This window comes from Ursus americanus, chromosome 7 (genome assembly GCF_024610735.1).
Source record: "Ursus americanus isolate L20-20 chromosome 7, mUrsAme1.1.p, whole genome shotgun sequence".
NCBI lineage: Eukaryota > Metazoa > Chordata > Mammalia > Carnivora > Ursidae > Ursus > Ursus americanus.
In genome coordinates this window covers 85,899,170-85,911,332 of record NC_142133.1, presented here as the reverse complement: position 1 = coordinate 85,911,332, position 12,163 = coordinate 85,899,170, and the positions used below count along the sequence as shown (strand labels likewise).

Here is a 12,163-nt window from a genome sequence, read left to right as displayed (position 1 = left end):
CAAAAGGTGTATTACACAATAAATAGTGATCTTTTGGGGGAAAACGTTTATCCCCTGCTTGTTACATGGGGATAAACTCCAAATTCATCAACGATTTGAAATGCCAAAAAACAAACCATAAAAGGACCAGATATTATGTGAGAATTACTTTTCAAATTCTTAATACAAAAGGCCCAAGTATGACAAAAAAATCTCTATTTTTAAATGATCAGAAATTATGGCATAAGCATACTGTAAACAAAAAGGAAAATGTATATATATGCAAATATTGAAGGAAAAAACCACCCCTACTGGTAATATCCACCAGAACTACGGTCTGCATTTTAGTGTCTGCTTCAAATGATCCCTATTGCTACATAGGTAGATTATTTCCATTTTCAGCTTTTATAGATACCACTGCTGGCTGGCAATCATCTTCGGATAGAGTCTTAAGAGTTGGAATTGATGAATCAAAAAGACCCAGAATTTGTTAGCTTTTTATTACATTACCAAATTGTCTTCTAAAAACACTACCCAAGTTAAACTGAGCCACCCAGGCACCCCAAAATACTACCCACGTTTAGAACCACTGGGTATTACCATAAAAAATTCCACTGTTAAGGCGACATTGGGGAAGTCTGTACATCAGAAAAACAGGATGACAAATTTTATTTGAATTTATCTGAAGACTAGTGAATTTTTCTTTTGCTTGATTGCATTTCCTGTTCTGCGTATTTCTGCTTCACATTCTTGGACTGCTTCTCTGGTGCCGTACTCCTCTTGTCTATAATTCTAATCATGTTGCAAGTCTATGTCTCTGCTTGCTTTTTAAAAAATTATTTATAGTTTTTCAGCGTTTGTTTTTATTTATATGGCAACATTTCTCTGGGCTTTCTACTGTTTTCATCTTTCTGTTACTGTGACTAAAGGCCTTGATTAAAAAAAACAAAAACAAAACTAATACAGCCATTACTCTATATTCTCTTCTAGAGCTTACATTTTACATTAAATATTTGGCCAACCTCAGACTTGTATTTGTATAGGATATGAAGAACCTAGTATTTTTAATATACACAACACAATTTATTGAATAATCCACAGTACTTAATTAAAAATGTCACCTTCATGACAGAAGCAAGAAAAATATATTCATATATATACTTGCATATTTAAATATATATGACAGAGATGACATGGTAGTTTAATAAATTATTCTGGGACAACCGGTCATTCAAATAAAAACAAAATGAGATTATAATATCACATCATACACAAAAAATTTCAATAACTGATCTCCTTAATACTAAAGGCAAAATTTAGTACTTTTAGAATAAAAGTAATAGAAAATATCTTTATTATTTGGGCAATGGAGGAATGCCCCAGACGGTGCACAACAACAACGGGAAGCCACAGCTATATTCAGCTACATTAAAGTCACGACAAAGTTGGGTCAACATACATTTGAAAATAAAAATATAAGTGACAGGGGCGCCTGGGTGGCTCAGCCGTTAAATGTCTGCCTTTGGCTCAGGTCATGATCTCAGGGTCCTGGGATCGAGCCCCGCGTCAGGCTCCCTGCTTGGTGGGAAGCCTGCTTCTCCCTCTCGCACTCCCCCTGCTTGTGTTCCCTCTCTTGCTGTGTCTCTCTCTGTCCAATAAATAAATAAAATCTTTAAAATATATATATATATATAAGTGACAGACTGGAAGATACTTGTCATACGTATAAACGGCAGAGATACAGGGTCCAGAATACAGAGAGATCTTCAAAAATCAATAAAAATACAAGTAGCACAACAGAAAACTGGGCAAAGTGTTCAATTAGTTAATTCACAGAAGAGGAAAATTCTGTGGCACACACTCAAAAAAGGAAACAAATTTTCCTCAAGAAGAGGATGAATAAATAGTTTGGTGTAGCATTAAAACTGTATTCTGTACAGAACTTCAAACAAATTAGAGACCCATGCATCAACGTGGGAAAATGGGAATAACACAGAAAGGGAAAACCAGCTGCATAAAGATATGTGGAGTATCATAAGCTCACGACACTGTTTCAAGGCATGAGCAAAAATAAATATATATATTTTTATATAAGATTTATGCATAAAATATAAAATTTATTTATAATAGAATACACATAATATTTATGTGTAAAAATTATATATAAAAATAAATATATATAATAAAAGTATAATGAGACTTGATTTGGGGGTGGGGTGGTCTTGGGGAAGGCTTCTCTAGGGGGCCTACTTGATGTTTGCACTTTTCTTCCTTAGGCTAACATAACGTGCACATATGTTATGTTATCCTCAATAGTCCCTTGTGTGTCTGAAATATTATATCACTAAGATTGTTCAACATAAGCTGAATATTAGGTAATGAAATATTTAATAAATTAGTGGCCCCTTATACCACTGCTGTAAAAATGTACATAATGGATAATGACTCCATAGGGTGTCTATCATTTCAAATCTGACCTCTCTGGGCCAGCAACATTTGTTGCACGAAGAGGCATGGAAAAGTAAAAACTGTATGTTTACCTTTTCCACATTCCTGTGCACACACGGCCTCCCCCTGTCCTGCACACATACACGCAAATAGGCACCAACAAAATTCAAAGGCCAGGGATGTGGTGAGAGGCTGCACATTAAATACTTAATTGTTACGGTCTGCATCTGTCTAACATAGCTACTTCTGGAATTTGAATTTCTAGGAGCTAATGTAAAGTTACTCCTCATCTTCTCAGTCATATACTTATTTAAAAATGGAACTATCCCATCTTGATGACGGTATTGAGAGACTGAAAGCCTCATACTCTTTTGGTATTGCTCCTTTTACGGGCAATGGTTTCTTTTAAGTACAGAGATGAACACAAAAAAGTTTTCAGAAGCACGTAATTTTTCTATAGGGAAAGAATCGTAAGACAACCATCCAAAATTATGTCAATTTACTAGTAACCTTTGAATTTGTCCTATTATTAAGGCTTTGATTATACAGTTTGGATTTAGAGGGTCTCAGAAAAAACTAGAAAAATTCCAATTTCCATGGTTATAAAGACATTTGGGCCTTTAAAATACATTTTATGGAGTTAGTTTTTAGCTATGATTCCAGGTGACACACTAATGACATACAATTGTTTTTTGGTATTCCCTAAGATCTAGAAAATAAATATATGGCGAGGGGCATTTCCAATTTTCCAAATTTCCAGTACGGTATTGGTACAATTGATAGATTTTAAAAGCCATGTTTGGGGGCGCCTGGGTGGCTCAGTCGTTAAGCATCTGCCTTTGGCTCAGGTCATGATGAGGCTCCGCTGGGAGCCTGCTTCTTTCTCTCCCACTCCCCCTGCTTGTGTTCCCTCTCTCGCTGCCTGTCTCTCTCTCTGTCAAATAAATAAATAAAATATTAAAAAAAAAATAAAAGCCATGTTTGGTGAGCATACACTGAGATAGGAGTGGCTTCGTTTCCATTTTGGCTGCTGAGGGAGAGGAGGTGTGAGTCAGCAAACGCGAGCACACCTGCAAAGCTAACACAAATTTGTCTGCTCACAAGGTACATGCATTGACTGTAATTTGCATTATAACTAGATGAGATTCTCAATTTCTGTTGCTGTCTAAGCCGAGGCCCCATACCCTACCTTTCATAGGATGAATGAATCGCATGCAGACGTGCAACTTTACAGGTTGTGTGGCTGGGACAGCGGGTTGCCCACCCACACTGTGCGTCTATGCTGCGGTGCGGCACTGTCCCCGGGAGGCAGCTGCCCAGAGAAGGTGACACGACAGTGGAGAACTACATTTTTCTCCACCCTCTCTCTCCTGTCACCATCACAGTCCCAAGAGAGACGGATGGAACATCACCCCATGGGGAAAGCCACCCACTACCTACACTGGACTATATTATTTGAAGGAGAAGAAATTCTTACGGTATTAAGTGATTGAGACTTGGAGGCTTTTTATGGCAGCTAATATTACCCTAATTATTACATTTTAAAAATTGTCTCTGATCTCTGAAGAAGTAAGATGGTGGAATATTTGCGATTTTCATTTTCTGACTTCAGACTAGATTTGACTTGTTTTATATATATTCTAATCACTTAATTGGTTTGGAGAGGTGGAAACATGGGTAAAAACACTTTCAAGAGACAATCATACATATGTTAACATTCTTATCTCTTTGATTACATAATATTCACAGTACACTATTTGCAAGTCCTTCTAAAAAAAGCAAAGCAGTGGTTTTGCCTTTCTATTAAATGTTAAAACATTTAAAAAGACGTACCTTCTCTATACCCGTACCTCCTGTTAGTGTACACCGTAAAACAGTTCAACGCTCTGGGGCCCCGTCTCAGCTCTCCCGTACCCCAGCTGTGCTGCCCCTGCAGCTGTAACCCCTCCTGCCGGGCTCCAAACAGGACGTGGAAGGAAACAGCAGATTGAGAGGCTAGTCTGCTGTGAGAATTATTTGTTCTGGATGGCACCTGAGGCTGAGAGAGCCCCAGCAAGGATGGGTTTGGAAGAGTGCACACTCCGTGGAGAGGACGGCAGAGGGCTACGTTCCCCCAGGCCGCACCTGCTCAGGGGCTCTTGGGACACCTTCCCGGGTGCAGGCAGTCAGCAGCTGGTGGCGAGGGCCACGGTTGGAGTCTGGGTGCTGGCAGGAGCTGTGCAGCTCTGGTTTCTGAGTAGAGGGGCCTCTCCTGGGCCTCTCCTGTGGCTGGGTGCGCTCCCCCGGTGTCCTCTCACCACATGCTGACACCTGCCTGTCCCTCTTGCAGTGTTCCTCCCACACCCACTACTGAGGAAGCTCATCACTGGGCCCGTTTGAAAGAAGTAATACTTTGAGGAACGCTGTTTCCCACAATGGACCCCAGAGCCCACAGTGAAGGGCGTTTTCAGAGGTGAGGGGCGATAAATTGAAAAGGGACCCCCGTCCCCCCAGGGGTTGGCTGACTATGGCCCTGGGCCAAGTCCAGCCACCACCTATTCACCTATGGCCTAGGAGGTAAGAACAGTTCTTACATTGTAATGGCTGAACAAATTAAATCAAAAGAATAATAATATTTTGTGTGAAAACACATTTTCAAAGATGTAACCAGTGAGATCACATCACAGACCAGCGTTAATAGCTGACATTTGTGATTTATTTTGATGATAAGGAACATGAACCTTGAACCTCACGTAGCAAAATGTTCTCCCATATAATCACATTTGTCTCATCACAAGACTTGTATTACAAAAAATAAAAAGTTCTCAATTATATTTCAGTTTTTATCCAATAAAAAAAAACTGTGGTCATTGTTTTCTGTCTGGTTAAGTGTCTACATACACCCTCAAAGCCTAATATATGTACCATCTGGCCCTTTAAGAAAAAACATTGCCGACCTCTGCCCTCTTGAAATGCAGCTCATTCTTCAAGACCAATTTGAAATGCTGCTTCTGAGTGAAGCCAATGTGCACACCCCTTCGGATCACTGAACTGTTGCCAGGGCTGACCTCATGGGCACACTGTCTGAGCAGGCTTACGGGGGTAGGTCAGCAAGGTGGCCTCCTGTCTCCTGCGGCTTCATGACCTGTCCCTTCCTGGGGCAGCAGAGGGGGGCTTCTCCACTGTGGCTTTGCACAAACCAGTCAATGACCTGAGGAGCTCAGGAACAAACCTGCCCCCTGGTCTGGTTTCAGGGTTCTCACAAGGACCCAGAAGCCACCAAGGCTGCTAGCACTGCCTTGATCCACCTTCTGGACAGCATGAAGAGGCAGAGGCCAGTCCTCCTTTTTGGTTTCCTACCAGGGTCCTCTTGTCCCCCAGGCCCCATTGTTTTCCTCCTCCCCACCACCAGCCTGGCCCAAAGATGATCAGTTCGGGTGGTGTCTATTCAAAGCCTCCTGACTGGTTTCTCTGTTCCTACTCTTGAACCCCTATGGTCATTTCTCCATAGAAATGTTCCATTTAAGTAATAGCTAAAATAACAGTACCCCATTGCTTGCATCCCTCAAAGTTTTCCCATCATATTTAGTCTTCACCATAGCCTATATCCTTACTCTGTTAACCATATAGATCTGTCTGCATCTATATCTATCATATCTGTCAATCAATTATATCTGTCTGTCTGTATCCACCATATCTACCTACCTACCTACCTACCTGTCTACCTGTCTACCTACCTGTCTACCTGTCTACCTATCTACCTACCTACCTACCTACCTACCTACCCACCTACCTACCTACCTGTCTACCTACCTGTCTACCTACCTACCTATCTACCTACCTACCTACCTACCCACCTACCTACCTGTCTACCTACCTGTCTACCTACCTGTCTACCTGTCTACCTGTCTACCTACCTACCTACCTACCTACCTGTCTACCTACCTACCTGTCTACCTACCTACCCACCTACCTACCTACCCACCTACCTACCTACCTACCTACCCACCTACCTACCTACCTACCTACCTACCTACCTACCTACCTGTCTACCTACCTGTCTACCTGTCTACCTATCTACCTACCTACCTACCTACCTACCTACCTAGCTATCTATCTCAGTCTTCCTTGTACATCTCCTTCATAACAAGGTCAACACCATCGGGGTAAGTACATCGACTATTTTATTTTATGAACTGTAATATCGCCAGCACATACACCATAATGACATATAGTTAAGTGCCCAATACATGTGTTAAATGCATATTTGTGTGGCTTTTGGGAATTAGAGGTTAAATCCCTGTGAGGACTAGACAGAGTCCATTTACATACAAAATCCAATGGATTTAGAAGAAAATGTGCCGAGTAATAGAAAATTTCTCTGCCTCTCAGATGCTATAATATTTCCCAGACCTTATGAGAGACAAGAGCCAGAGGGAAGCAAGGGACAAGTCGATGGTGCAGCACCCTAAAGCAGTCCTTCCCAGGTCCTCTAAAGAAAGGGAGGATGAAAAGAGAAGGAAACCCAAGGAGGTGTGACTGCCATGAGACCAGTGCTGCAGCCCCGTGCACGCCCAGCGCCAGCATGGCTCACCCCACGAAGTTCCTGTCAGCCCAGGAGGCACGAGAGGGCCAGCAGTGCTGCCCGCAGGAGGGTCAGCCTGGACTGTCGGAGCCTTGTGAATGCAGCAAGGGGCAGCTTAGCAGAAGCTCCTGGACTAGTAGGCACTGAAGGCCAAAAGCAAATCTAAGTGGGCAGTGCTAGCCCAGACCTGGCATCACCCTGAAACATGACTGCCTCCAGGGAGAATGAAGACAGACAAAGTTGATAGAAAACAAGGGTTCATGATACATTTTCATATTTTTGGCACTTGAGTTTGTGATTTCAGGCTCACACCCACCCAAGTGTCTTTTCTTCCTACTTCCTTTGTGTTCCCAACTTTTTCTTTTTGCACCACTAAACTACAACCCTTGCAGGGCAGAAGCAGGACGTTTTACTGACCTCTGTGCTCTGCAGTGCCTTGTTTGTATGTCTGGACGCTCAGTACAACTTACTGAATTGGATTAGCAAACTGTGGCAGAAATGTGTTCCTTCTCCCCCTGAACACCTATGTCTTATTTCAGAACCAGCACGGTTTGCACCTTTCATTGATGCTACCCCTAGAATGGAGCAGGTGACCTGAGTGTGCAGATAGGAACAAATCTCATGCCACAGCAGAGCTTCAAACCAAAGCGGACCTATCAGCATCTCACCAAGTGCTTGTGTGGAACTGCCAGAACTCCTCTCTCCCAAGCACTTCCGTTTGGACGTGCTACAAGATTTTGTCCGCACAAGGGGAAAGCCTGAGAGCAAAGCTACGCAGAAGGGCACTGGACAAGAGCTGCAGAGAGAAGCTGGGCTCTGCGGCCCTGCTGGAGCCCAGGACTAGGCAACAGCTGAAGCCACAGCAGCTCAGGACTGTCCAGTCACTTGGCCCAGCACATTTTCCCTTTCTGCTAAAGCCAATTTGGATCAGATTTTCTAACACATGCAACTAAAACTTAGTAAATAGTACATAAATCTTACCCCCAGAAGACTTTCTGCTGTGAACCCTATCAAGCAAGCAGAATCGAACCAGTCAAATAAGCAAATTCCACAGTTGAGAGCTGCTATTGCAAACATCCTGCTGTGGAGAAAGGTCGCAGCCTTTTTTATAAACACGGGAAGGGGGCTATTGGACTTGGGATTCAGACATAGCCTCCAGCGCACCACAAAGTGCAGTCTCTAAGCCCTGGTCACGGTCAGGATGCCTTCGTGTTCAGCTCAACTATACAAGACTCTGTTTACTTTGTTTTAATAGCACAGATTTTATTAAATTTCTGATAAAATCATATTGCCTGGTCATAGTTATGTATAGTGAATTTCTCTGTCAGAGCCAACAAATAATAACAATTTAGACATAAGCCTCAGTTCCCGTCCTCAGCATCAAATCATGGCTCACCCACTTTCCCTCTCCTGTGCCGTAAGGGATGTAGAGAGCGTGGTCTGGTCAGAAGTTATGAAGATACAGGTCATTACTAAAGAAGCCTTTTACATTTTAAATCATGGGTAGCATCTGAACATTCATAAAAGTCTTGAGTCTTGAATCCCAAGGCAAAGCAAATTCTCTAAGAATATTTGAGTTTCCTCTTGAGAGTGAATGGCTGCCAAACCTCAAGCTAGGAAACTTAGCTTAAAACTTTCTCAAAAATGATTAAAACTTTTGAAAATGTCCATACTAAGACAATTTTATTGTAAATTAAGAGTTTCTAAAATACTGGGAAGAAAATTTTTACTTTGGAAACCTCAAAAGCTTGAAAGGAGCTTAAGCTGTGGAAAAAATTTACATATGGGCAATAAACTAGGGGCTGGGTCACTTTGGCAAACTTGCCACCTGCGGGGAGAAACTGACCCCGGTTAAGCACCCCCCACCCCATTACTCAAGGCCAGGACTTCCCAAACTTTCCTTCATATCAACAAGCACCCACGATAATATTTTCCTCAGTGGATGCTCTTCTCTGAGAGAGGTACGTACAGGAAAAGTTTAGAAGTTTAGAAACAGTTTTCCAAATGTCCATTAATTAGATATTAACCAAATTATTAAGCCTTATAACTTACATGAAATAAAGGTTAATTCACTGAATTGATAAAACCCTAACCCAAATCAAAGGAACTAGAATGCTGCTAAGGAAATATATAGAAAAATAGATTAAATCTTAGTCAAAGTAGAAGAAACTTCATACATCTATATAATTTTTTAAAGGCTTAGACATACTGCCCTTAGCTCAGAAGCTTTATTAGAACATTACCATCTTGAACGCCACTGTCCGACAACGATGGACATTGTTTCTTAAGTGGACTCTTACCTTTCTGTGACCTTGGTTTAACTACATCCTTTGACTGAAGCAGACAGAACTTATCAGTTTCAGAAATCAAAACCGGTCTCTCTGGTCACATCAGCAGCCTTCATAGTCCAAATGTTAAACCAGACTGGCCATTTGAACCCCAGATACTGGTGTACCCTGTGCTTCTTTTTTCCTCCCCCTGACCCCAGGCTGCAGATGGGGGACAGAGTAGGGAGTGGTGAGAACTTAGCTTTCAGCATAAGGAGACTCTTGATTTACACTCACTTTATCTCTTCTTAAACTGAAGAGTGATCCTGGCTTACAGCCGGACTACACATGCCACTCTAGTCGGATCATGTGGTGTAAAAAATGGACTCCTCCCAAAGAAAACAGAAAATTCAGCATGCTTACGTTTGAAACTGCATAGGATTATGTCTTATCACGACACAGTTGCAAACAAGGCAACAGGTGACCAGCAGTCAGTCCAGCGACACAGCCAGCCAGATTGCCCTCTGACCCATACCAGCTTTCCATCTGAAGCGCCACATCCTCCTTCTTAAGTGGAATAAAAGCATCAAATCACTCTTGATGAGCAAAGACTTATTATCTTTTAATCTTACAAAAGATAAAGGTTAGTATTTTCTCATTTTACAGGAACTTTGTTTAAATAGAACATCAGCAAACCAAGCAGCCAATTCTCCTTAATTTAAACAGGATGAACAGGATGGAAGTTATAACTGATGTTGATTATTCTAACCTCCAACATAGTAATTTGCAAACACCTCAGCAGTCAGGCACTGCACAGGTATTCCAAGAGCAGGCCCACACAAGAAGTAAAGGCTCCTGGGAGACCTGTGATTTCTCTGGAGTGCATGTATACAGATCTTCTAACTTATTATTAATTAGGCATCTCCCACATCTCAATAAAAACATTCCTGAGAGCAAGAACGCAGGAGAGGCATGCTCTGTAAGCAGAGGAAAACCTGAAAACCTTCTCTCCTACTGGTAGAACTTTCTGGGCCCATCAGATTCTGACTCCCTGGGGGCAGAGGGCCTTGTCTGTCTCATTCTTCCCAACTCAACCCTGGCAGCAGCAGTGATAACATGGAAACATTTGTTGAAGTGAAAAGGATACATTTCTGGCCAGCAGTACATCTCCTCTCCTTGTGGTCACCCGCCAGTTCACAGCCCTTTCATAACTTGTTTCAATAGGGAAAATCCACCGCAGCCACTAGATCCACAGGCGTCCTGCACTCTCAGGGCCAGAGAAGCCACCCCACCCAGCGCTTTCTTTCTCAGAGACCTCTTTACTCCAAGTGGTTCCCCAAACCGCCTGGCTGGTCCCAGGGATGGCCACGTGAGTGTGTGGAGGGCTTGGCATACTTCAGGGGAACTCCCAGGCTGCATCTTCCCGACTTCCTGCCCCCACGAGTCAAGCGCACAGCACACCCACACCACCGTGACAGAGCTCTAGTGTCATTTATTGGAACAAAGTGGAACGGAAAAGACAGTAACTAGTAAGTGGCTTTTCAAACATTAGATAATTACAAATAACATAAAGTGAATTACAATTGTTAAAGGTTGGGGGCGCCTGGGTGGCTCAGTTGTTAGGCGTCTGCCTTCAGCTCAGGGCGTGATCCCAGCAGTCTGGGATCGAACCCCACATCGGGCTCCTCCACTGGGAGCCTGCTTCTTCCTCTCCCACTCCCCCTGCTTGTGTTCCCTCTCTCGCTGGCTGTCTCCCTCTGTCAAATAAATAAATAAAATCTTTAAAAAAAAAAACAAAACAAAAAAAACAATTGTTAAAGGTTGGAAAGAGCTGTTCTGTGATCGGAAACGCCCGTGGTCGAGTCCAGAGACCTGGTTAATCTTTGACAGTTTGCGGGGCGACCTGTTAATAGGTGCGCAGCAGCAAATCCCAAAGACACCCTCGTTTCTCGCCCTCCTTCGCCAAGGATTTACCCTCTCCAGCAAAACTTTTTTCAAGGGGAAAAGGGTGGAAGTGACCCCGATTCTAGGTGAGGCTCAGTGGCGTGACCGACACCTCTACTCACTTGTGACCCCCGAGCCTGGTCCTCTGCGGCGCCCCTCGAGCTGCGGACACCCAGCCAGGAACAGGAAGGGCGCTCTCCGCTTAGCCCCGCCTCGCAGGGCAGGGAGGGGCCCGGGCGAGGCGCACACCTGAGACAGGTAAGGGAGCAGGTAAACACCCCGCTTTTGTCCAGTACAAAGCACCTACGTTATACATATTCTCTGGACAAAAACAACACAGCACTCGGGGTGGCAACCAGGAAAGGTCTGCTCTCGACCTCGTCAGTCCCGCGGCGGCTTCTAAAGCAACCCATCTTAGAATCGGGATAACCTAGGCCGACTGCCCCTGTCCCAGAACGGACGGTTGTGGGCGGCAGGGGTCTCGGGGTCCAGACAGGTGCCCCCTGGTCCCGTGCGGACTCCGCTCACCCCCTGATCGCCCGCCTCGCGTTTGGGCCGCGCGGTCCAGGTCTGGGGGGACGTTCACCTGAACCCCAGGAGGGAGAGGCCTAACCCTCGGGCACCCGTTCAGGACCCCGCCCCTCGGGTATCGGTCAGTAGTCCCACGCACCCCTCGCCCGGTTCTTCGGGAGTCCTCCCCCGCCCTCAGGTGACCTGGGTCCAGCCCCCACTGAGACCCTCCCCTTTCCAGGTGACTCACGGCCCCGCCCCATTCCGCCCCTCTCCTCGAAGCCCCTCCCTCTCCCCGAGGCCCCTCCTCCGCCTCCTGACCCTGTGCCCCCACCCCCACCCCCACACCGCCCCCGCCCCCGTGGCGCCCCTTCCGTCCTCCGGAGAGCTGCTGTCCCTCGCCTCAGTACTGCGCAGTCGCAGGGCCCGGGCCCTCGCTCCGGGGAGGGGC

At 44.6% G+C, this 12,163-nt stretch overlaps 1 protein-coding gene across 1 annotated transcript in view; it reads right to left on the bottom strand.

Moving 5' to 3' along the window:
* Positions 1-12,163, bottom strand: part of SH3YL1 (SH3 and SYLF domain containing 1) — a 39,192-nt gene extending 27,029 nt beyond the window's left edge. Inside the window, exons 1-2 of the mRNA XM_087863904.1 lie at positions 12,115-12,163; positions 11,325-11,451 (exon numbers count right to left, since the gene is read on the bottom strand). Coding sequence (XP_087720030.1) covers position 11,325 — 1 coding nt within the window. The 5' untranslated portion in view covers positions 11,326-11,451; positions 12,115-12,163. The remainder of the gene's footprint in view (positions 1-11,324; positions 11,452-12,114) is intronic.